General features: G+C 37.6%; 1 protein-coding gene across 1 annotated transcript; it reads right to left on the minus strand.

Moving 5' to 3' along the window:
* Window positions 1–4,637: 4,637 nt before the first annotated feature.
* On the minus strand, window positions 4,638–22,091 carry CHORDC1 (cysteine and histidine rich domain containing 1). Its single transcript, XM_064645028.1, has 11 exons — window positions 21,884–22,091; window positions 17,107–17,156; window positions 15,081–15,137; window positions 14,453–14,613; window positions 13,773–13,873; window positions 12,765–12,823; window positions 11,681–11,751; window positions 11,348–11,453; window positions 10,397–10,516; window positions 9,685–9,747; window positions 4,638–9,154 (listed from the first exon to the last, which is right to left on the minus strand). The coding sequence occupies exons 1-11, from the start codon at window positions 21,945–21,947 to the stop codon at window positions 9,011–9,013; spliced, it is 996 nt and encodes a 331-aa protein (XP_064501098.1). The 5' UTR covers window positions 21,948–22,091; the 3' UTR covers window positions 4,638–9,010.
* Window positions 22,092–26,287: the final 4,196 nt, after the last annotated feature.

Consider the following 26,287-nt stretch of genomic DNA (forward strand, 5'->3'; position numbering starts at 1 on the left):
GTCCCTACCCATGGCAGTGGGGTTGGACTAGATGGCCTTTAAAGGTCCCTTCCAACCCAAACCTTTCTTTGATCCAATGATTCAGATTCTCTTATGGTTGAAATGCCTTTGGTTTACCTTTGGAAAGAAATCCATAACACTTGGTGCTGGAATCTCCAGGTGACACTGTGTCAAACGGAGCTGGAGATCTCTCTGCAGTTGGTAGGAATAGGATATACTCAGCATGACCTGTTTTTTTTTTCTTCTAAATTCCTCTATTTTCATTCATGAGATTTTAGTGTACAGTTAAGAGTGCTATTAAAAAAGCTGAATGACGGTGAATGTCATGGACTTCCCTACAGCACAGCAGAGAAGACAACACTAATTAAATGAAATACATAATTCTTGTTTCTGCTACACTATTCTGAGCCAAAGTGCTGTATTCCTCACTGAGCAACACCTGCTACACAGAAAGTGCCCCTAGAGAAATCAGTAGGAGCTGAATTCAGGAAGCAGTCTTTTTTTAAGGTAAAAGATTGTTCCCATTACACCACTGAGACTAAAAGTAGCTTGTGCCAGTTAGAATCTGTGAAGTCAAGGAAGCTCCTGTCATTGTCAACACAGTGCTTCTCCGAATGGATCCTACACCTTTAAACATCTTCTTCAGCTTGGGAAGCTCAAAGAATCAAGGAGGAGGAAGAGGAGGAGGAGGAAGAGTGCTTTGTCAGGCACCTCATGGAGGAGGGGCTGAACCTAGTTCAAATAAACTGCAAACATGTTACAACCTGCTATTAAGGGAAAGAACAGGAGAGGCAATAATAGAAAAACATTTCACAGGAGAGTATTGGATAAGAACAGACTTGCTATGTTTATATGGCACCTTCCCCAGATGTGCTTTGCTAGCTTGCTGAGAGTGCAGCTGGCGTATTCCTGATGCTGCCATCCACATTACTTCTAAACTTGGCTTTATTTTTAGAAGGATACCCAAGTCACAGCTGCTGGACACAGTGACTGTTGTGACACCACACTCTTATGTAACCCATAAGAAGCAGGACTTCAGGCTGAGGAAACATTGCCAGCTGCGAACACCGAGCACTGGAGGATTTAGCTCTCTCTGAGATCACTCATCCCTTCAGATATTCCCGGAACTAACACCCTCCCCCCTCACCTACTAAAGCACTGCTTTTGTTTCCTCAGCGCTGTCTCCAAAGCCATGTTTCCATACTCTTTCCACCTGAGCCTGCATGCCCAGACACCTGCACTAAAGCTACCGTCAGCCTGCAACACATACCAAATTATCCTGGCACCTCCAGTTGCAGGAGTGTGAGCACTGACAGCAGTGATAGCATCACCCACTGGCACGGCAGAGGAATCAAACACAAGCATCCTGCAAGTCATCTTATGGGCAGAACGAAACACACTTCATAAGTAAAGCCAGGTTCATTGTTAGTATGCTTGAAATCTTAACAGTGATCAAAGAATGATTAGTCTCTATTATTAATAAAAGAACAAAGTAACAAAGTAGTTCAGTAACAAAGCAGTTTGAATATTTACAGGCTGTTTTTCTTCTCAGGATCTCCAGTATCATGTGTCCCTTCTCTAAACATCTCATGTCTCTGGTCCTCTACACCACATCCCATGCCTGTTTTCAAGGCCCTGCTTGTATCAGACTGGTATTCATCTGCTAGATGGCACTAAAATCATAAATATGTTGCTCTACACAGAAAACCTGCTTGTTATAGGATCTATAGTATCTATGTACACCATGCAGCTATAGATTGAGAAACAAAGCAAAACAAGTCAGTCAATAGCCACCTGGTCACGAGAAAACTTTTAACAGCCAAACAAGCCACAACAAAGCTCTGGGCAGGTGAAGAGAAGTTCAGACAGGGCAAGCCTGGCATTCCTGAGACAGACTCTGCAGACCTGGAACAAAACTCGTGCTCTGACAACAGCCATGGGAATCCTGTATTCACTGAGCTGCCAAGCAGAGATCAGTATTCAGGGACTACTAAAAGGGGAATCCCAAGTTTTTGAAAGAACAATCATTAAGGAAAGCTACTTATCCATAGTCATATTTACACTTGGTGTCTAGTCCTGGCAAATCTGAGAAATGGATGAAATGGATCCAGCTTTTCTTCCTACATTTTCAAACCACCCCTGCTCACCTAATTCAGCTTGTCTGGACTTTGGATTTTCAAATATTCTTGTCATCTGCAGTCTGATAAAAAGTAACTTGCCCAAGGACTAGGTATTCATACGGGATTCAAAGTGTAAATGCAAGACTCGGCACCTGCCTTTTAGGCAGCATGACACTCAGTTTTGTACTAAAACACAATTACTAGAATATGGAGAAGCACTGGCAAAATCTATCAGCTTTCTCATGGCTACTGCTCATTTTGCAGACAACTATACTTAAAATTTCAGTGAAGAACACCTGCAATATATGAACGGAAAAGGAGGATGTACAACACCGCAGGTTGCAATATAACCCTGGAAAGTTATGCTGACTTAAGTACCCCACGGGACAGTTTAAGATAAAACATATATTCAATATATAATAAAACTCTGAAATGCAAAAGCTCATTAAAATTACACATGCTTTAGTTTAAGAATTATGTACTCAGCATTTGGGTACTGCCACTCAACCATGTTGAAGTTTTTGGCCACTTTGTATTGCACAAGTCTCAACCACACCAGAGTTTCCAAGCAACATGCATCTATACACCAGTTTAATATTAAATGCAACAACTTTAATTGGCTGTGTTGTAAAGTGAAACACTGAGGAGAAATAACAGCAAAAGAAAAAATGCTGACCAATGCCACTCTGCTCACACAACAAGGAGGTGAATCCTTACAAATAGATGTGAGAAAACTGTGAAACACTGGAGTTCTGCAATTGGAGTTATTGCTTTGTATTAATCTTAACATATTTTCTATTAATTATTTCATTTTTCTATAAACATGTGAAAACACTTCTCTTAAAAGCTTATTTTCAACAACATTTCAATAACTGTCAGTTTACCAGATTTCTTTTCTTCACAGTTGTTACCTGCTCTTGGAAAGCACAAGTATCCCATTTAATTTATAAAATCCATTGAAGTAAAACTTGTAACAGTAGCACTGACAAGCTTCCAATTCACAGAGCTACTCTTAAAAGAATGATTCTTTGTTGTAGGTTTTGTTCATGAGTAGACATTCCAAATGTTAACTGCTTTCACTATGGGCAGAACATTTAAAATTTGGTTTAATGTTTATGTATACAATGATATAACTTGCTTACAAGGCATGTCCTTGAAAAAAATGAAATAAGTCCCTTGGGGCAGATAAGCACACAGTATCAACTCTGCTCCTTAAACACAAGTCTTATTTCCAGTTAAGGAAGAACAAATTAGGTTAAGCACATTAGGCCAGAAGCACATTAGGTTAGTTTTCTCCCAAGCATGGCATTCAGCAGTAATATTGTAGTATCAATATTTATCTTAAGTTTAAAACACATTTCAGAGAACAAAGTTTCTGTATTAAAAAAATTTCATAGATGGTTGTAAGGCAACAGCTCTGACTCCAGAGAGCTTTGAATGGTTTTTGTTGCAACGCAGCTTCCATTAAAATTTAAGAAGGAACTAATTTATGAAATACTTGTTTCCAGTAGGTAACCAAAATATCTTAAGACGATGCTTCCTTCTAATGCACAAGCGCACTGTCTGCAAAAACACCTGATCCCTTTCTGGATAGCCAGAATCAGTCACCATACAGGTAGATCAGTGAAGCTGAACAGACTGATCCATTTCACAAACATTAGGATTACCTGTTCCTACAGCCCCACCGTTCTTGGGCTCACAGGACTAACTACAAACACACAGTGGGCATGCACAGTAATTCTGTCAGGAAAACGAAATGTTGAGAAGTTAACAGAAACATGGTAACTTTAGGAACATGATTTGCAATCTGTGCTGTCAACAGAGAAGGACCACACACTGCCCACCTCTCCTCCTTACTGTTACCTCCCCAACACCTACCCTTCGTTTTGCACACAATCTCAAAGAAACCGAATTTGCTTGATGAACACTCATTTGTCACCATAACCATGGATTAGCTTACAATGTCTGTGACAGCACCTTGGTTAACTCTGTTTAAAATACCTACCCAAACTTTGAGAAAACTTGAGTATTTATTACCACAGAAAATTTCAGGCCTCAAGAAGTCAACACTTCTCTACACAGTGGGAGTGCCAGAGGTTTTGACATGTATCTTCTTTCTTTTTCCAAGAAACCAGGAAAAAAAAAAAAGAGCAAAGAGAGAATATCTTCAGCAACGTTAGAAACAGCCCAAATATCGTATTTGGAATTATTCCACTTCCACTAAGCTTATGACAGCTCAAAATTCTTGAACTATTACCGTGAACGAGACAGGCCCCTACCCGAGTAGCCACACTCAAATTTCTGCAAAACTCACGTTTCCTGACTGGGCTGTTGCGTTAGAAAGCAACGGGCAAAGAAAGAAACTACAGGGTGGGGAAAAACCCTTGGACATGAAGTTTCCCTCCTATACAGACTCACATGTGGAAATGCCCACTTGCATTTTATTTCAACAACCACGTTGCAAATTCAAAGGGAAGTTCTCTCCCATAATAAAAGAAGTCAGAAAAACACCCCAGATGCAACCAGCATGTAATAAGAATTTTATTGAATACATTTAGAAAAAAAATAGAGCATGAAGACATGAGATTAATTTCTGCATATAATTTCTATTAATGTGCAGAATCAGCCATGCAAAAAGCCATCTCCCTCCCTTCAACCGTAATTCAAGATTCTTATAATGGTAAAATTATTACCACATTAAAAGAGTGTTCCAGACACATAACTCATTACTTTAAAAAGGATCTCCTTCCTGAACAGAGATAAAAAAATTTAGTAGCAAATTGGGAAAGATCAATGATTAAGAGGTACAGTATTTAATCAGTACTCATGCCATGTTTAAAGAATGCAAGCCAAAAATGCATCATTATGTAGAATACATAGATTTTTTTTTTTCCAAGGCAAAATTCCTAGTAAAACTAATTCCTAAACTACTGAAATGGTGACTTGATAACGTACATGATCCAGAATACCATCCAATTGAAGATTTTTTGGTCAAGTTATATCAGTGCCACATATGACCTAAGAGTCAGAGTAGCTGAACAGCCCAGTGCTTAACAGTATATTAACATCATAAATTCCAGTTCCTGCAAGAAATATTGTTACAGATACAAGAACACAGAATCATAGGATTGTTAAGGTTGGAAAAACCTCTAAGATCACCTACTGTCAAGGTAGCACCACCACCATGTTCACCACTAAAATCACGTCCTTAAATGCCATATCCACATGTTTTTTGAACAGCTGTAGGGATGGTGACTACATTGCTTCCCTGGGCAGCCTGTCCAATGCTTGACAACCCTTTCCATGAAAAGTGTTTTTCCTAATATCTAATCTAAACTTTCCCTGATGCAACTTGAGGTCGTTTCCTCTCATCCCATCAGTTGTTACCTGGGATGTAATGTTAGGTAGGAAATGTGTAATGTTAGGTAGGAAAATGGGCTTATACATGAGGGATATGATTAAGATTCCTGTCACAAACTTGTACATCTATGCAATTTTTCATATTAAAAAGGGATTGTGAAGGTAAAGTTTTATATGCACCTGGACAGTCAGTTCTGACACATGTAATGTGCTGTGTAAATGTGTAACATGTAAACCCATACTGAAACACAGCTTTCAAAGACTTGTTAATTATAAAAATACAGCTAGACTGTATCAAGTTAATCAACTTGATAAATACAGCACAATCAAAAACGTAAAAAAAGGATAAATTTAACACCAAGTATTCCTGTTCATACTTGTTTGCCATTTAGTTTCATTATTATTAGGTGAAAGCCTACAATCAAAAATCACTTTGCTTACTTTGCAAATCTTGCTTCTGAGAAAGTATCATGACTGGTTTAGTACACCACATTTGTCCTCACCTTCTTTCTGCATTTTTTAATAAAATTTACAGGCAAGACAATATTCCATCTAAGTGTCAGCTACCACTATTCATGTCAAGATGTCATTGCACGAAATACCAAGATCAGCCACTGGTATGTTCAAGCCTATTGTGAGCAACTGTTCAAAACATCCAAATTCAGTGAAAACAGCTCTTGCAGCTTGATGATGGATGCAGACATACGGTTCTAAAAAACTGCTAAGAATTACTGCAGTTAAACAGACTTATGGCAGTCTAGACCATCTGAAAGTTTATCTTCTTATTCTGAAAAGCATCACAGGCCACAGAAAGCTAAGTAATTATTGTAAAACCTATACCTTCTTGCCCGATCAAAGCTGCTGCGGTTTTTACAGGTTGTTTGTTTTCTTACTTTTTTAAACAGGTAAATTTTAAAAGTGGTTTTACTGCCACTGATGGGAAAAGTCATTATAAAACTTTTGAAGTATCTTGAGTTTTGCGCTGAACGTACGAACAACAGGAGAAGAGTAGAAGAAATGAATAAAAAGCAAAAGCAAAATTGAGGAACCATGTTTACAGGAGCTTTCTCCTACTTATGGACAAGGTGACTCATCTATCAGCACAATGTAGTTTGAAAGGGTATAACAGTTACTGGGGTCCCAGAGCCTGCAGTATTAACAGCTGATAGTCCATTCATCCACATTTCTCTCCATTTAGGTTTTAGTATACTAGGGCAGAATATGACTTATTCAAAAACAGAAATTCTGTTTTCCCAAGGAATTCCATTTCCCTTGTAGTTTTTTAAAAACTACATGTAAACCTACTGCATGTAAGGATGAAAATAAAGTGAAAATAAGTCTTCCACATTTTTTCAACATATTTAGGGTATTTATATACCCATATGGATAGACACGTTTGAACTTGCTTCTTAAATAAGAACTTTATCCTGGCAATTAAACACTACTTATTTTGTTTTCCAAGTTCAGAGTTCTGCACATACAAACACATATGGCATGCTAGTAGCTGCAGCTAACTAGAATTTTTCATCCACTCAAGTGATTGTTCTCAGTATTATACTAATAAGTGCTTCAATTGTTGGTTCAGAACACCTCAGGGAATATCTGTTTAATCTTCAGAGGATCACTTGGCAGGCACACATTTTTGTAAGCTTGTACCCTAACACTTCATGGTACCTGACATTTTAAAATTTATTAAAAGAAAACAAAAAGAGAGGGGGGAAAAAAACTATTATCAGAGGTTAACAGAATCTATTCAGCAGAACTTAGAGCTGGAATTTTTAATAGGAGTCCAAGAGAGTATGTAACACACTCCCTTCAAGCAAATGAGGAAAAAGTATCTTGAAATGAAGGTAAAGAAGCACCAAAACAAATTTCATATATACATCACTGGTGTTACTTTCTTGGTGTTTGGGGATGGTTTCTTTGGTAATGTATTTCCTACTACTTTAATCATGAAGTAGGACTTCAAGTATTGTTAGAGACAGAACTCTGAGCTCAAGTCAAATTGTACTCGTTGCAAAACAACAAGATTCTTAGAAACCCATATTTCACTTCAGAATGCCTTTACTATGTTCTGTGTTTCTATTGGCATTATGCCAAGGCTGATAGATGAGCATCCATGCATTTTAACAGTCCACAGGACTGCTTGTTTATATATATATATATATATAAGATTTGGCACAGTAAATAATGATCTGCATTTGGTATGACTTACATAGGAAAACGTTATTTTTATTTCAGCTGCAAGCCGAAATTAAGAAAATATTCCAAGCAGAAAGAGAAAGCAATATTACTGTGTGTGTTGCTGTTTGGATAAAAATCTCATCTTTACAACTATCCTGTTTTCAGCCACATATCTTTATTGATGAAGAACTGAAAACAAAAATAAGGTCTTGATTTGTAATTACAGTCTGTTCAAGGAAATAATATTTTTTAAAAATATTTCAATTCAAAGGTACAATTAAAATTTGAGACAGACATTTTAAAGCTTGTTGTTTCTCCTAAGATATATCCTGTAGATAAGTGAAATTCTTAGATTACCATACTCAAAGTTAAAATCTATCTATATGGAAATAATTTTCTCAAGAAACCTACAGTGTGTCCTGGCTTTTCATACTACACATACCCACCTACTCTGAAGAAACTCTTGAGATTTTGAAAATTGTAGAATAGGACAGAATAGACATCCTAAAGATCATCAAACATATACAGCACTTTGGTAATTTTACAATAGTCTGCTGTTTGTGTACTCTTCACAGCTGAAATGCTAATTTATCCAGCCGTTTCACTGTCCATTCGCTTTTATATTTAACCCTTCAAATAACAAAGGAGTTAAAAAAAAAAAAATCCCTTCTGACCAACTTTTTTTTTTCATTTTAACCTGATCTCCTGCTTTTATACATCAAAGACAGCAAGAGTCAGTAAGGACTGAAATCCTTAGCAAATATCATTTATTCCATCCCTCCATAGCCAACAGGCATTGAAACAAATGTTCGTTTCAGAAGACAAAAGCACAAGTCTATAAGTGTTATTTCATATTATGTTTCTGTAACCTTTTATTCTAGATGTAGAACTGCAAGCTATCCAAACTCAGATTTTTGTATCTGCCTTACTGTATGCTTCAGAATGAACAGTGTTGAAGTTAACATGGGCTACCGAGTACATCAAGTCTAAACCAATCAGCCGAAAAACTAACACACACACTGTGAACTGAGAACTGGGATAGTCAGTGGGATATCTACTGGGAGAGTCAGTGCATGGTAGGTAAGGTTGCAAGCAAAGGGCAATAGCTCTTTTACTCTAAATTCCCATGGAGACACTTCATCTAGCATAAATATACTCACGGGAGCAAGAGGAGAAATAGCTATTACGCTTCAAGTTTACACCCCCATTTACTGTGCGTCAAAGTTCTCTGTAGAAGGGAACATATGATCTAGCATTTAAAAAAAAAATCTATATAAAAGTTAAATATTTGATTACAGTAGCAAGTCACCACTTCATAATGGGAAATAACTTGTCTCTTGGAATCGTTATTGATCCGAACTCTCTTGTTTTGGTTGTGCGTCAGATACTGGTAATTCAAGACTTGCCCATAACAGGGGCTCTGCTTTCCTCATAGTGAGCTCAATCTTTGTAGCTGTCATGTTCACATAACTCCTCTTTACATCAATTACCTAGAACAGAAAATATATTTCACTCTTCAATTTAAGAAACAAACTGCTAGATATCTGGGAATTAAGTTAGGGAGTACCTCATCACTAAATTTCAGTAGCACTTAGGTAGATGGAGATCCCTCTGGTATCTTGAAAAGTCAGGTCTTCCCCAATCCCAAGCTATGGAATGTTAATGGCACAATCACTTGCCCCTGCATATCTAACACTGGCTAACATACATGTAAGCACACAACTATACAGTGTCAAAGGTTTTCTGCAACGGTGTTGCAATCAGAAAGGACCTCGGAAGGTCACCTTCTGTGCCAGCATCAATTATGATGCCACACCTGGGGCATTACATTCAGATTTAAATGTAATTACTGAATGACATGCAACTGAATTTCTTTCAATAAACAGAGTAATAAGGAAAGCCAAATCATTTTGATAGAGAAGAAGCTATAGGCTTGTCTTTCGTTTTTTCTGTTTTGTTTGTTTGTGTGTGTGTGCTTTATTGTTTGTTTTTTTAATAGATAAATTATTCCTATACTTACTCCCCATAACTTCACACTGCGATGAAATTCCTTTTCTCCTTCGAATACAATATGCATATTTACCTTAACAGGAAAAACAACAGAAAATTAGAAAATTTTATCAGGTTAATAAAACATTTGACAACTCAAGCATGTTGAATCAAAATATACCATGTCAAGACTTGGATCTCACTATGACCAAAGTGATCGAACTGTCCCTCAGAAACTGAAGTAAGTATTTATTTTAAAAGATTCTGATACGTTAACATAGTCAATAGTGGCCACTGGTAGCTGTGTAATTTTCTCCCAGTGCATGATTTACAAATCAGAGAAGCATTTTAACACTTGTTTAGTATGACTAGCTGTGAAACAGGATACAATGAAGAATGATATTAAACTATGTTAAGTCAAATAGAATTAAACTACTAATCCATAATTATTTACACATACAGTGATGCAAATCCATCATGTTTGGGTTTTAACTGCAGAAGTAAAATTAAAGAGTTTTTTCATTTTTGGCATACTGTATTGCAGCTTTTAAAAAGCCACATATTAAAATGCAAATGTCCAAACAGAAGGGGAAAAAAAAAGCAAGTTATACATACTTGAACAAACAAAAATGCCAAGAAAAAGTCATTACTCAAAAAAGACTCTTGTGCTACCTCTGCCTTGAAAATAAAGTCTGAGCAGATTTTCCTATCCTAAAGTCGCTCATCTTAAGGTAGATCCTCACCATTGTGCTATTTGCTTCTACGTAGCTCAGATCAGGAACAGAGTTTTTAGCATACACAGAAATAGTCACTTCTCCTCCAGTCTGGTGCCAATCATGCCTGCATGGAACTACTTTCTTACCCTATATAAGGAAAAAGGTAGAGAAAAAAAGACTTACCATTATATTCAGGAATATTTTTTAAAATACTAATCAGGAAAAAAGCCCAGTTCTTTTTTAGTAGCCAATAAATACATCTTTTTAACCTTTGAATGGAAATATTTTTCATCTTGTAATTCTTCAGTTTGCTCCCAACATTGCAATGAAATACCTACAAACTAAACAGATGCTCTCTCTGTATTTGTTATACTAGTAGTCAAATCAAGACACTTAATTAGATGAAGACCAGAAAAATCTTCAGATGTGTAAACAGAATCCAAATTAGATGGAAAGAGACGCTTCCATCCATGCCCCTTACCCATGGAATCTCACTGACTTTATCTGCCCTGCCATCCCTACCTAAACAACAACTCGACCCCTGAATGGAACTGGAAGTACAATTATTTTACTCACAACATGTACGGTTGCTCTCTTCATGCTCTCTGGGAGAGGAAAGACATCTTAACAATCTTAAAAATAATACATATGGAATGTATTCTATATAGAATACTACAGACTCACTTAACTAACAGAATGGAAAAGACTGCTCTTTTTTTCTGAGGTTGCCAAAAACTTTTACCATGAAATAGTAATACTACACATCACTAAAAAGAAAGGTTGTAGCTATTACAAATATACCTGTCCCACAGATTACTTTCTACTCCATTTCTCAGTTATCCTGCTGTCCACAATATTTCAGAGGTAGTAATTTGTAACAGCTCAACTACAGTAATAACTCAAGCAAGCTACACACTACGTTTCAGTATTCAAAATTCAGAACAGTCAGCTACAGAGAGCAATCTCAGTGCTTCTTACCGCATCCTTTTTAGTCCATACGTGTGCTCCTCTTGCACAGCCTTCTTGAGCTAAAAATGTATTGAAGTCAGAAGTTTTTCTTTTACAACAGCTCCAATACTTCATCCTTGAGAGTTTGCAAAGTAATTAATAAACAATATTTAGGACTTTATTTACCACGAATACTTAAGACCTTTCCTTTGCATGATATTACTGTTAATTTAGTATACTCTCTTCAGGCACGGCCATTTTTGACTGAACAGGCAATACAAAATAAATCAAGGCAACATCTACAAAGAAAGCATGGAGACATAAAGCACTAGTTAAAAAAATTGAAGTTAACTGAATACTAACCCTTCATGGAATATAGGTACACCAGAATGGTATATACATACTTCTTCTGTGCTGTGTGGTCCTTCGTATGTCTAGTAAAACAAGTAAGTTAAAGTGTGTTACTGTTACAGGATTTGGACCAAAGGAAAAAAAACAAACCAACATACAAAAGAAACACTGAACAAAGCACTACAAAGCTTTTCGGTAAATAATCTAAATCTAATTGCCTGTCCTAGATTTTCAAAGTAGCCATTTGACTTTCATTCACAGAAGGTTCCCTGGCACTGCTAGGAAGTTGTACTTTGTATTAGTGCAATTGCATTGACATCAATGGTGACACCATTTATGCTCATAAAGGTCACTTTAGATCTTCAGAGATACCCATGTTAAAAATACTCTGAATATTCAGAGCAAACAAGAACTTAACTGGTAAATAAATTTATCATTCATAAAACACACGGATTCTCAAAATGAAGTAAAATAAACAACATACAACTTTGCCACTGAGTATCAGATCAGTTCTTCCTAACCCAAAGACTGCTGTAAATTCTCCTCCCACCAGATCTTCAGCAGATAATCCAAGATCTGTCAGGTGATCAATGAAATACCTATTTAAACCCTACTGTCCCGTTTTTGTACAACAAAAGGGTGTCAAGTGTAAAAAACACTTGACACTTTCACTTCAAATGACTATGTAATATAACAACTAATAGTGGCGCTAAAGTGTTAAAACGCTGACTTTTTGATTCTTCTGGCAGGAAGCATTAACTGATAAGATCTGTAGATGTTTCTACAGATCCTCACAGACCCTCAAGCGTTATCAGTATGCTACCTCTCACTGACATCATATTTAAGTTGAAACACATTAGTACCACGGATTTGGCAAGTTTACTAATTAAAAGTTCGGGACAGGCTTAAAAAATATTACCTTTGACTTAATGCAAACAACACACATTTGTCCATACTGAAGCATGTTATCAATGTTCACTTTTTAAGCCCAATGGACCTTGTGCCTTTTCCAAATCAACTTGTAGAACACAAAAAAATAAAACTGGTTGTTTAATAGTTTAGCAGCTTGGTTTAAGAGTAGAACTGAACCACTTACTTTTGAACAGCCTGCATTTTTACATGCCGTCCCAATCTTGATTTCATCACTATCTTCCTCTGTAAACAGAATAATACAGAAAATAGCAACTGAATCGTATAATCTTCTAAACACTTTGCTTTTATTAAGAACTAAAATGAGCCAAGGAGCATATTAGAAAAAAACTCCCTCTCAAGCTATTTTCTGCCTGGCCCTGAAGTCTGCCAGAGAGGTACAAAGAAACAGAAGTTATGCAAACATTCCAAAAGCACTATTACCTATGCATATAATTCTAGGTTCTATACCTTTACACATTTTAAGTGGGGCAAAAAAAAAATGATGAAGAGGATTATTACAATCACAGGGGAAGAAAACAATCATTCATCTCTTTCAGTTTTGTAAAATGAAGAACCTAAAAGTCTTCCACTACTGTCTATAAATACACACAAGGAAATAATTGGGATACCATGGAGAAAAAAGAGCTATATTAGCTTGGCACAAGAACAAAAGAGCATAAAATAACCATTAACGTAGGTTGAAATTAGAAAGTTTTTCTTAAGCAGCAGTATAGTTCTGGAACCAAATTCCAAACAAACTGTGGGCAGAGAAAGGAGGAAAAAGAGACAAGGGAGAACCAACTAGTCTTCAGACAAATTTCACCAGTTTATGAAAGACTTTATACGACACTGTGTTTGCAATAGTAGGAGTAAAGTTCACTTTTTGGAAACTCTGGCAGTCATCTATTCAGAAATGGATGTTCCCAGTATGTCTATTTTAACCAGGAAATCTCAGAAAACACACAGTTTAAATAACGTTAAGGACAACATACTGCTCCTGACATCTAACTCTCACATCATTCATATTTAAATTTTGATCATCATTTCCTGGACTGGAAGCTATTTTCCACATTATTAAGAACTAGAATATAATTACATGAAACTATCACTTCAGAAACAACATAAAACAGCATTTCCTTTATTTGTGTGACAATTAGCATCATGTACCTCCTTAACCTCCCTCTATCCTTACCTTTTTTCCCTTCATTTTCTGATGACAGTTTCAGTTTATCAAGAGCTTGCTTCAAGGAAGCTGACACTTTCAGCTGCAAATTTGTCATTGGTTCATCTGGGCTAAAAAAAAAAAGGCCATGTATTTATGTCAGCTTCATGAAAAAAGAATTTACAAAAGACAAAGTAGTAACTTTTAATCTCACTACAAGGCTCTTCCTTTCATACCTCCCTTACAACAACAAACAAACATAATTTGTAAATACCATCCTTACTGTTTATGGAAAAACAGACTAGAAATTTAGAAGGCAGTCTTGGCTTTCATCAGGAAATCCTAAATACTCTACAATAATAGAAATAAATCAGAGATATTAAGGAATCTATATACAAGCACCCTAAAATTATTTTTATGACTATTAAAAACACTAAACACAACTACCAATGACTTTCTAAGCTATGAGGCTATAGACTTCAGTTTTTGATTCCTGTGGAGATAAGCACTGAGAGATCCTTGTCATAACCAGAATTCTTTTATCTCATTTTGAAGTCTGAGATAACATCATCACTGCTACCACACAAGCTCTTTTAAGGTTAATTTGGGGATTTTTACACTACACGAAACGTGCAACACTCTATAACCAAGCGAGTTTTAACTTGCCCAACTAACCACAAATTTGAAAAACTTAGTTTCATACACTGTACCTTGGCCTTTTAATTGTTTCCAATGGTTTTGGTGCCTGAATTATGTGTTCTTGAAATCTGGGTTTCAGTTCAGATAGCTCCTTCCGTTCAGAGGTAGTTTTGACTTCTGGTTTAACAGGTTCAGGAGGTTTCTCACTGTTATGGAGACCCTTTGTACAGCCCTATTGTGGAAAGTATATGATTATATAGATGTAGTGTGCACAATTAAAAATTAATGAAAACTGCAACAAGTTTTCTTGACTTATTTCTTCAGCTCCATCTTCTCCTCTAGCCCACTCCAAACATTAGCTGTGGGATTTCCCTTGGAGCCAAAGTGGAAAATATCCTCATTTGGACATAAGTTAAAAGAAAAATGCATACTTTCTGTAATCAAGCAAAGCAACCAACAATACTGACCCTCCTTCATTATTGGCAAGTAGTTCTATTAAAACCTATTTAGATAATTATAACCACTAAAGCTTGAAAATGAGACGACTTCAGCATTACATGAAAAAAAAAATAGTGCATGTAAGAGCTAAGACAGCTTTAACAAAAGTAAGCAAAGTTAAAACATGTAAGCACACGTACCATTTAATATTAATCACTGTCATTTCACATATACAAACTGTAAATAATCATGAGTACATACCACAATGCTTAAGAAGTCAGAAAAGTCTGTTGTTCTTCTCTTACAACATGACCAACCCTACAAACATTTTGGAATAAAAACAAAACAAGCATGACTACCATACTTGATAACAGCTTATAAAAAGAAAAATATTAATTATATTACTTTACAAGATATGGCACATCACGACCAGAGATTATTTTTTTCCCTTCAATGGACAATATTATCTGCATTTTTAAAAGCCAGAAAAGTCTGTTACAGCTGGAACTTCTAGTTCACTTGTGTTGCCTTAATCAAGTTCAGTAAACATGAGGCAACACTTCCATGACAAGTTAGGTGTTAACCCTGTACAACAGAAAACAGAAACGTTACTTATCTCATAAAGTAACATGTAAGCAAAGAAATACTATACCTGAGACTAAGCTCACCTGTGGCACAAGTAAAGGCCCTCTTCCTAAAATGACAGGGATTTTTTTCTTTCCTTGAGCCCTAGTCAAATCTTTCAATTGCTTATTTTCCAACAAAGCTGGATATGTGCATTGCACTGTCATCTAACTACATCAATCAAGAGCACTTTTTATTACATAAACCAGAAATCCAATTTTAGAGAAAATTGTCTTGCCACTGTGTATAATGTATCTTAGAACTCAAAAAACCTTATTAAAGGCAGCAGTTTGAAAGCTTAAGTGGTATGGCATGATGGGTTTCAGGTAGGTGGTTCTAAAATATCCTCAAAATATTAACCATTTCCACAGCCGAGGAGACAAAAGGTTCACCTTGCCCTCTTAGATTATCTAGAATTCATAGCAGGAGGAAAAATGCTCACGTGAAATTATGATAAATTTTTAATTAGGACAAGAAATAGGATAAGGAGAAGGGGGAAAGTGTTTTATAAACAGTGCATCTGTAAGAGAAAGAGGGACTAAACATAAGCTTTTGAGGCAACTGTATAATTTCTGTCTTTATAATTATGTAGAACATTTATGTACTGTGCTATGAGCACAACTATAATTTTATAAAAAGAAATTGCCATAGTCTAAGTAATTGGATCATATTTAATCTCAAAGCATTTGTCCCAATTTGCCAGTGACACACAGTGGCCAATTCCGCAGTCGTGTACTGCAATATAAGCAATAGCTCGCAGAAAACACGCTGCCCAGCATATATGCAGAAGCTTTCATGAGGCCAAAACACATCACATTGTGGTCTGAGATGCACTGCCAGTAGAAGCAGTTCCTAAATACCAAGAAAAAAAAACCTTGCTCCAAAGCTCAGTTAAACAGCAGTTCAGTGTTCTAAGAAAGGTCACTTAGGCTACCTCTGTATTAACACAGTAAAAAGTGCCAGGATCCATTTCTGGACACCAGATTTCTGACTATACACAATTAAATTCTTAGAATGATTTCCGGTACTGTTTTGGAAGTTGTGTCTCACTTTGGATGCAATCAGTAGATCCTGAAGTAGGAAAACAGTTTAGCACAAAACCAAATATGGGCTGTCCAGCTGGCCTAAGCGCTGGACACCAGTAACAGGTACCTTCAGCATTGAAGAGGTAGCCCAAGAACCCTAGACAGCTGCATCAGAGGCATGGGTAACCATTCTCAACCAACATTCTCATCTGGCTGATTAAATGAACACGATGGTTTTTTAAGGTAGACAAATGTCATGCACACATTAGAGCTTTAGCCACATTAGACCACAAGCAGCTGGTCTGAATTCCAAGCAGGTTAATTAACTGAGAGTATGACACCTCTCAATGGCTCCACAGACCTATTCAGAGGACCTAATTAAACTGTTGAGAGACCTAAACTTAATCAACAGGAAACATGTCATACAGACTTGCATGACATTTAGACCACGAGTAGAGTTTTTAATTTCTTCTTCAGGTTTAAGTGTGCTTTCCCAATTTCATGGGGTTGCTCAAACATGATAGGCTGAACATCAGTTTCTCAACACAGAAAGATCTGGAGTTAAAAAGGAAAAGCAGCACACTGTTTTAGAGGTACAGAAATAAATGTAACACTTAAAAGGACAGTTACATACTTACTTTGAGAGCATCATGAAAGACTGGCACACCTGGATGGTAGGTGCATGAATCTACAAGAAAAAGACTATTATTAATATTCAGGCATACTAAGAATCTCTATTCATCTGATTACAAACCCAGCAAAAATTTCACACTTGTAATTCGTGTATGCTATCAGCTGCCCAACTTCCCCAAGTGCACGTAATTACTAAGGAAAATGCAGACTCCAGAGAACAAGTTTTCTGAGTGCATGAAGCAAACTTAAATAATCAGGACTTTGTTTCTTCTGTATTATACATCACCAACTAGAAAGCAGGCATCTAAGACAAACTTTTAGTTCCCTATGGAACAAGAAAACCTTCTGTGGACCACCCCTGGCCTTCACCAATAATCAGTCTTTACGGGTAATTCAGCAGAAGTAAAAAGGTGACCTTATGGCCACCCAACAGACAGAAAATACTGATTTACAGCATCGAATACATCTACTTGCACCCGATCGGAGCTTTCTATGTAGAAGCACTCTGTCAAAAATTCTCTTTTAACACAAATCTTAAGTTCATGATTTTATCCATGATGATTAGCTTGTTCTTTTTTCAATGTTTTTAGTATCCTAGGTCACCTAAGGACTTAAACCCAAAGGCTAGCCTTCCACGTACACAATTTTGACACATCAATACTATTAATTATTAATGGATTCTGTACAAACACTACACTGAAACACAACCGTCATTAATGAAAGTGTTGATCTTCGTAGATGTTTATCAACATTACACAGCTGTTCCTTTTTACTTATGTATTTCTTTTAGGTGTAATATAATTGCTCTGATCATGTAACTTCTCTTTGACATTTATTGCATGCATAGTATTTTATTGACCTGACTCTAAAAGCAATGGGAAACACTAGCTGTTTTCTAGCCCTTAAACCAAAATTTTTTGTATTTGTTAGAAACAGCTAAAATTAAAAGTGAAACAAACAATTTTATGATAAGCCTCCATAAAGTACCAGAGTGAAAAATATCGCAATTGCACTTAGTAGGAAGTAAAAGAGAAAAGTGATAAATAATTATTATTAAATTATAATTATTATAAATTATTAATTACCAGCCTGCAGATATTAAAAAGGAAAAAAAAACAAAACCCAAACTTCATTGTTTTCATCTTTTTTATAAATATGTAGATTTTAAAGAAATCTTGTTTAGTATAATTTTCTTTGATTTTATATTCAGTGCCTAAGTCTAAGGCAGTAATACTGTCTGACAGATAGCAGTTCCCACCTTAACTCAAAAGACACATACTTTGGACATCAGTCCTTCAGTCAGACTTACAAATACATCCATGAACTTTTATCAATTCCTTCAGCTTCAGGGTGAAAAGCTAATGCTGGTTAACCTCACATGAAAATTTAAAAAAAATGTGGTTGTTTTGTATAAAGAGCGCTATTCTTTTCCAAGAGTATGACAGTATGTCATCAGAAACATCATGAGAGTAAAAATGAGCTATGTTTGTAGCAAAGATTATTTCTGATTTAGAAGACTTAAATGACTATTTCCAACTCCTCACAAGCATGTGGGTTTCAATGACGGAGCTGCTGTTAATCACTTGTAACCGTTTTAGAGACTAAAACCATTTTATGGTCGATTAACTCAGAGACAGCTCTTCTTCAGCTCACAAGTCAGATGCAGACAAGTGTCTGTTTGTCCATATGACCAACGCCAATCCTTCTTCCTTGCTCCCTGGAGCCTGCTCTGCAGGAGGTACATCATGGAGTAAATGAAAGCCCCCTTGGCTGCTATTTCATGAGGGCCAGGCATGCTCCACAACAGAAGATGCCAAGACGAGGAGCTCTGCAATGCCTCACACAAAGGCACTGGGATTTTTCCGCTAAGCATTCTGACCATTTTCCGTCCTAGAGGGAGCAATACAGTAATTGAATAACAGTAAAACATCAACTAATTTTCTCTCACAGCGAGTCCAACAACTCTTATCTGAGTGAAGTGTACATTCATAGAAGGATCCCATCTCAGACTGTGGCGAAAACTGGAAAATTAGGATATACATCGATGGTCACCCACACAGTTAAAAGCATGTTCTATTTTACATTTTTCACTGAAAAAAACCTAAAAAATAAATCAAGTTGCCTCTCCACTGTTATTAATAACTTTCCTTAACTAGGAAAAACAAAACTATTTCAAAGCAAGCCATTTTCTCTCACCTTCAGATAATTTTTGGACACCTAAGTACCACAGCTTTTCAGGTTTTTGTTGTTGCCTGTTTGAGGCTTTTTTAATGCTTATTTCATACCCAAACTGATCCCACTGTGCAAGCACTGCAATCATCTTACCACTACAACCTTGCTTATTTCTTTAAGCACTTTATTAGTCCTTTTATTAAATGTCAAAGTAGAAATTTGTATGGGTCATCCAAACTTAAGAGGTATTTACAATAAAAGGCTGTTGAATTCTTGAGGATGAAATGATGTATCTATCTACACACAGTTTGCAAGGAGCATGTGCTTCTGGTCTGGCAATGGACCAAATTAAACTGCATTAAGAAAAATCAAAATTACAGCCTATACCAAAAAAAGTTACACTGCAGTGAAGAAATCGAGTCAAGCACATGTGACATATACTATTTCAGTCTGGTTTTGCATACCATCTTCAACTGTCATAAAGTAGCATTGCTTTCAAACCTATGTTAAAGTGTGCATGTATTACCTCATACCACTGTTTTAATGACAAAATATGATCTGCCCTTGAAACAGATTAAAAATGTTCATATGGTCATTCATAGGTTAAAAAAAAATAAATCAAAAAACTACTATCTCTTTTGAAGTTAGAACATAACTTCTATGTCAGATACTGTGCAAGTCTTTTACTACTAGTTAATCCATACTGTTAATGTATCTAAAACACATGAAATTTGTACCTTGCTAGGCACATCACAGACAAATTCATAATTATGTGCTCAGTCACAACTGCACAGACATACCTTCAATCCTTTCCCTCAGGCTGTTTTTTCTGCCTCTCTTTAAGAGGCATACAGTCCTTCATGCCAGCCCGTTGCCACTTGCTCACTTTTTGGTAACAATGAGAGTTTCTACAGAGAATACATCAATGTATTATTTCAGCCATCAGATTCTGAAGAGAAGATTAATGGCCTCTTACATCAATCATCACTAAGGGAATGTCTGTACTACAGGCCAAATATTGACATAACCCCCTGAAAGATCCAAAACACCTTTGGAGTCTTCTGGACCCACAGTTTCTACCTATTCACTTAAGAAAACTTCCTAATAATATATTTTTTTTTCCTAAACACGTCAATGCAAAACTCATTAAAGGGATCTGTATTTTAGTTTAACACATGTACTAACTTTGAACCCCACAAAACTTTAAAGGTAAAGCCAAGCACAGTTCTGAAATAAAACCAAACATTTGAACTTGACTGCATTACACAGTTAAATGTGGATTTAGATGTCTAAGTAGCTATCATCCCATTGACCTTGGTGCAGTTTAGGGATGACAGAAGTTATAATCACTCTACTGCTACAGAAAACATAAAGCTTGGTTTTCTGAAGTGATCTGAGAATAACTATGTTTACCTTTAGAATTGCTTAGTCTAGGACACAGTAACTGTTCTAGTCACTTATCAAAACAAACTTCATCTCAAGAAACTGTTTCCCCCAATCCAAGCACCACAGTTAGCACTTGATCACAAACACAAGAATACGTCATAAAAAACTGTTCTTTTTACAACGAGTACATGTGATGAAACCCCAAAAAGATTTTTTATTATAAATACCCCTATCTGCTTTGTCTTTTAGGGCAAAGGGTGTAGGGATGGTGGTGGAAGAGATCACTAAATGGAAGCATTCCATAACTGTGCCTGCTTTTGTTGTTACTAACATTAGCAAGTCCTGCTCAGTATGCTGCCCTACTCTTTGGAAATACTTAGCTCAGAAAAATAAACACACTTTATTGAGGGTTCTAAATCATAGAAAATGCACAGTCTAGAACACGTTAGCCTACTTCTAATCCTGTTGATCACTAAAAATTAAACTAATGCAAAGAGGGCATTCTAGAAATTCAGTCAACAGAGTTACTCTACAAATCAGGTTAGGGCAAGCCTACTGAAAATTCAGATCACCCTTTTGCTGCCTCTGCGGAATTACGAAACGTCAAACGACTGAGCTTTAAAGATGTTTCACCAGGTACTGCATTCCCAATATACACAAGGGAAGCACCTCAGGCGCTCAGGGCACTTGGCAAAGCAGACACATGTGTCATTAAGATACATATTAAGATACATTTAATTACCTGATGCAAGTCCACACATTAGAACTAAAAATAATAATAATAATAAAAAAAAAAAAAAAAAAAAGCCGCTGGTAGCTGCTATGCATACAACACCCACAGAGGTCCTCAGCAGAAAAGCCTCTGTTGCTCAGGGCCTCCAGCTTTTCCCTTTAGACCATATGACAGCGATGTACAGAGCCGGGCCAGCCCCGACCCCTGAAGCGGCAGCAAGCCCCATATGACAACACGAGCGTGCCCAGGCGGGCGGGGAGGAGGGACGCGCACCCCGCCGGCCGCGGCTCTCCCTGCCCTGCCCTGCCCTGCCCTGCCCCGCGGGCGCGGTGACAGCCCCGCACCGCCACGGCGCTCCCGCCGCCGGCCAGGACACCGAGCGGGCGGGCACCGCTCGGACCCGCCCGCAGACCCCTCCGAGAGGCCGCCCCTCGCACCCCCGCGCTGAGCGAGTGTCAGCGAGGGAGGCGCCCCGCGCCCCCCGCTCTCACCCTCCGTGTTGCTCTCGGGGTCGAAGCGCTGCCCGCAGCCCCGGTTGTAGCAGAGCAGCGACATGGCGGCAGCGCTGCCCCGCGGCTCGGGAGCGCGGAGCGCGGTGGGGCGCCGGACGGAAGGAAGGAAGGAGCAGTGCCGGGGGCGGGGCGGCTCCCTCGGAGGAAAGAGCCGGCCGGAGCCTTCCGGAATCTTCACGAAGCTTCGGGGGAAGCAGGGGGCGGGCGGGCTCGGCTGCGCAGGCGCTGCTGCCGGAACCCCCGGGCCCGCCGGCCGAGCACCTGAGCCTGGGACCGGGGCTGGGCTGGGTTGGTGCGGGGGTGCTCGGCCTCGGGCTTTTTCTTTTTCTTTAGGAAATGACGAATGCTTACTTCTTAAATGCCTGTGATGCGTGTGAGATTGATTTAAAATACGTACTTGTGTGTGTGTGTGTGTGTATTGAATGATTGCCTCATTGGCACAGAAGCACAGAATAGTCAGAAACTACTATGAAAAATACTATGTTATGTTCTCTTCGTTCCCTGAAAGTTAGCCTAGGTCTTCCTGGGTGCTGCTGACGAATTTATGTATTCTCTATAGTGTGCCAGCTTACCTGGAGTATTAACATAGGTTGTTTATAAAAACAGTGAATGCTTTGGGCTGGAAGGGAGCTTAAAGATCATCCAGTTCCAATGCCCTGCTATGGGGAGGGACACCTGCCCCTCGACCGGGTTGCTCAGAGCACCATCCAGCCTGGCCTTAAACACTTCCAGGGATGGAACATCCACAGCTTCTCTGGACAACCTGTTCCATTGCCTCACCACCCTTACAGTAAATTTTTTTTTTCCTAATATGGAATCTAAACCTTTCAGTTTGAAGCCCTTCCCCCTTGTCCTGTCACTACATGCTCTTGTGCATAGAATAATTGTAGCTAGCTACATTTCTACATGCAAATACAATTGATTTTTCCTAATTAGATGTCAACTGCACAGCTTTTAAAATAGAATTGTGTAGCTGTACATACAACAAATCCTGAAGCACATGCTCAAAAAATGAGCGAATTGATTCCAAGAAAGTGCTTTTTTATTTGGCGTTTAAGGATGCAAAAAGGGTAATCAGGAGACTGCTTCCAATGTAGCCATGAACTTCTGGAAACTTGTTTTTGTGTGATACCCTCCACGTGCTTCTTTATCAATGTCTCACAGAAGATATACATTCATTTGAGCCATTCAATACCAAGTGTTCACTTCTGATCTGCAGCTCCCACTGAGGTCTGTTGTAAGACTGGGAGGATAAACTGCTTAGTTTCAAGCAGAAAAAAAACAACCCACACCTCTCTTGCTAGTTAGCAGAAGCATTTTAGTGTATAAATTCAAGTGGTAATATGAGTTTGGAAAGAACGAGGAGACGTAAGAATGCTTCCCTTTCTATGTAAAAAGCATTTAAGTTATTTCTGTTTGTTAGATACCTTACATTATAAGTAGAAGATTGATGAAATGTTCCATAATTGAAGCAGGTGTGTGTGCATCATTACCATAAGGTCAGGAAATGTTCTTAAAACATGAACTTTCTTTGGTTCCCCAAAAGTGAAAGTACCACATGAGAATAAAAGTGTGATCTATATCCATAAAATAAGTTTTGTGCTGTTTCTCTGACTGTGGTTGCATTTCATCCCTACTGAGCAAGCCTACATCTGTTTCAGAAGGAGCCAACATTTTTTGTCTTTGTGCAATGCAAAAACGTAACGCTTCTGCAGAGGCAGCATTAATTTCTGTTCTGAGAGTATTTGTGAAAAATTCAGAAAGTATTATTTTGGCAGGATGGTATTTACTGGATTAAACAGTAGCATTCCTATGATCTTAGTTTGATTCAAACACTCGGAGAAGACTTGTGGGAAGAAAAATAAAATCCAAAAGTAGTTTCCAAAAGTATGATATGGTGCTATTCCACACCTAATTACTATCTCACTGATATGGAGACATGCTTTTAGATCATGCAGACTCAAATCCATCAAGAATGTATTTGCTTCATAGTTCAAAATTCTACAGCATATTGGATTAAAGAAAATTTAAAACTAATCTGACAACTCAGTTTGTTATTAATCTAAGACACACATAATCAGACCTCTGAAAGCTACTGACTGTATCTGTTGTCTTTGTGTGTAATGTTAAATAAAATCAGTTTTTTGTTTCTCAGAACAGTATACAAGAAGATAGTGGTTTGTAATCAACTCTTTTGAGTTGAAAACTCTTTTGAAATCCCATATATGCACAAAACACTACAAATTGACAGTACATAATAGTCACCTCGCAGAGGTCTGCATAGCTTCAAAACGGCAGTTTCTGTGCTTGATAGGAAGGCATAAGATTTTCAACTCAGTCTCGGAAATGTGGAAAGTAACTTGTTAAAATAAGATTTAGATAATCATCTTGTGGGCATAATAGACTTGTCTCATTTTTTCCTGTATATTGTGTTGCAGAAACCTCTCATTTGAGATTCAGAGTGATAAGGAATAATTGTCTAATAGTTGATCACTGAATTTTGGTTCCCTAGAACTTAAAACATCAAAAATACTTAGATAATTTTTCATTTGTTTTGTCCTTTATTTTCAGTTGTTAGTCTTCCGGAGTGTTAGAGAAGCTCTTACGGTGTCTTTAGCAACTGGATCTTGTATTAGGTATTCTCAGACATCTTATCTGAGAAATAGTGAATGATTTGTGAGCATACACCTTTTATTTTGTTTACATGTGCTCTATTTTTCTCACATCAGAGATTCTACACAAACAATTTTGGAAGCAGTGTTCTACAGTGAACGGACATACAGGAGAGTGTACTGCTGCTGTGGACTTTATATGTACATGTGTTCTGACATGATGGATGTATTTTTTGGTTGATAGCAGAGGGATTTATATTATCTTTTTCTTTTCTTGTTTGGTTGGTTTTTTCTTTCTTTTTTTTTGCATGGAGCTAGATTCTGTGCAAAGATTTCCTCTGCCAAAAGCCACTCTGAGTTTCAACCAGTAAAAGTCGCCTTATCTCTCTCAGGGTTAACTGGACTTACGCATATCTCCAAGCATTTGAAATGGAAGAGTTTCCTTCTAAAACTGGAAACTGCAAAAAAAAGCATGTTTCAATTCACTTCTCAAAATGCAGAATCTGCTGATTTGTTTGCCAATTTGTTTGGTGAGGAGCTTTTCATTCGTCTCTCTGCAAATCAGGACACTGTTCATGCAGAATTGCTAAATGCAGGGTTGCAAAAAAGCCCCAAACTAAACCAGTTCTTAATAAATCTGATGGAGACTGGGGAGAAGATTTTCAAAACTCAAGCTCCAGGCTAGGGCTGTTGTGTGGGTGGCACCTGTTGCACCAGAATGTTTTGGCTTCTTGTCAGAGGTAAATGGTATTTTGGGCTCACTCAACTTTGTTGGAATAGGCAGGGAGTCCTTGAAATTTAAATGAATTCTGAGGACTCACTGAGAGTTAAGGCAGGTCGCTCTGTTTCAGATCTGGAAATATCAAAATGTGAAATAATTAAGCAAATCCTTTCTTTAGGAGGCTTAGCAGAGGTTTAAAATACAAATGTAAATCCCTGTAAAGCTAAGAGTTGAAAGCCTGCAGAGTTTGCGAGAAACTGTCCTGTTCAACTGAATATGCTCAGATTTGATGGGCAGAACATCTTAAAATGTCCCATCTCAGGGAGCAGCAGAACAACTGGCTTTTTGAGAGAGAACACTTTTCTCCCCATCTGTGACTGCTGTTGCTAACATTTTTTGAATGCTGGGTTTTCCCAGGACGTAAGAGAGATTAAACAGCACCCGCTTCTAATAATCCACCTGAGTGCTTGCTGCTAAAGCACAGCCTGAATTTGAGTAGATGCTTCATTAAGGCTCACCACCTCCTTTGATATCAGGCTTTAGTATAGGCTTACTGTATGATTGTTGGAATTCATTTAAGGCAGAATTTTTAAGTGTGGTTTTATAAGTAACCTAGGTGCCTGCAATATCTAGAAAATGTTACAAATTTTTTAAGCAGTTGTCAAAAGTCTGCTTTCAGATCCTGCTAAGGAGACTGGAAATTTTGTTACTGAGCTCAATAAGATACAGGTTAAATCCAAATAATACATTGATGCTTCCCCATTTAAATTCTTCTATGCCTTTCACCTAGCTGCAGAGAGTAAAACTTCTTTCATGCAATCTGTAAGCCATTCTGTAGAGTGCTGCTTTGTCATAACTTGCAGTGATGCATGTATTATTATGACCTTTTTCATCCTTCCTTCAGCTGAGACAGGATTGAAATACAACACAATCTGTGAATAATTAAACATAAATGCTATGATGAAATCTAAGACATTTCAAAAAATTTAAACAGCTCCTTAGATGACAAAAACCACTCAGATAATTCATGTGGCTACATATAGTACAGTA

The sequence above is a fragment of the Pseudopipra pipra genome, chromosome 2 (assembly GCF_036250125.1).
Source record: "Pseudopipra pipra isolate bDixPip1 chromosome 2, bDixPip1.hap1, whole genome shotgun sequence".
In the NCBI taxonomy this organism is placed as follows: domain Eukaryota; kingdom Metazoa; phylum Chordata; class Aves; order Passeriformes; family Pipridae; genus Pseudopipra; species Pseudopipra pipra.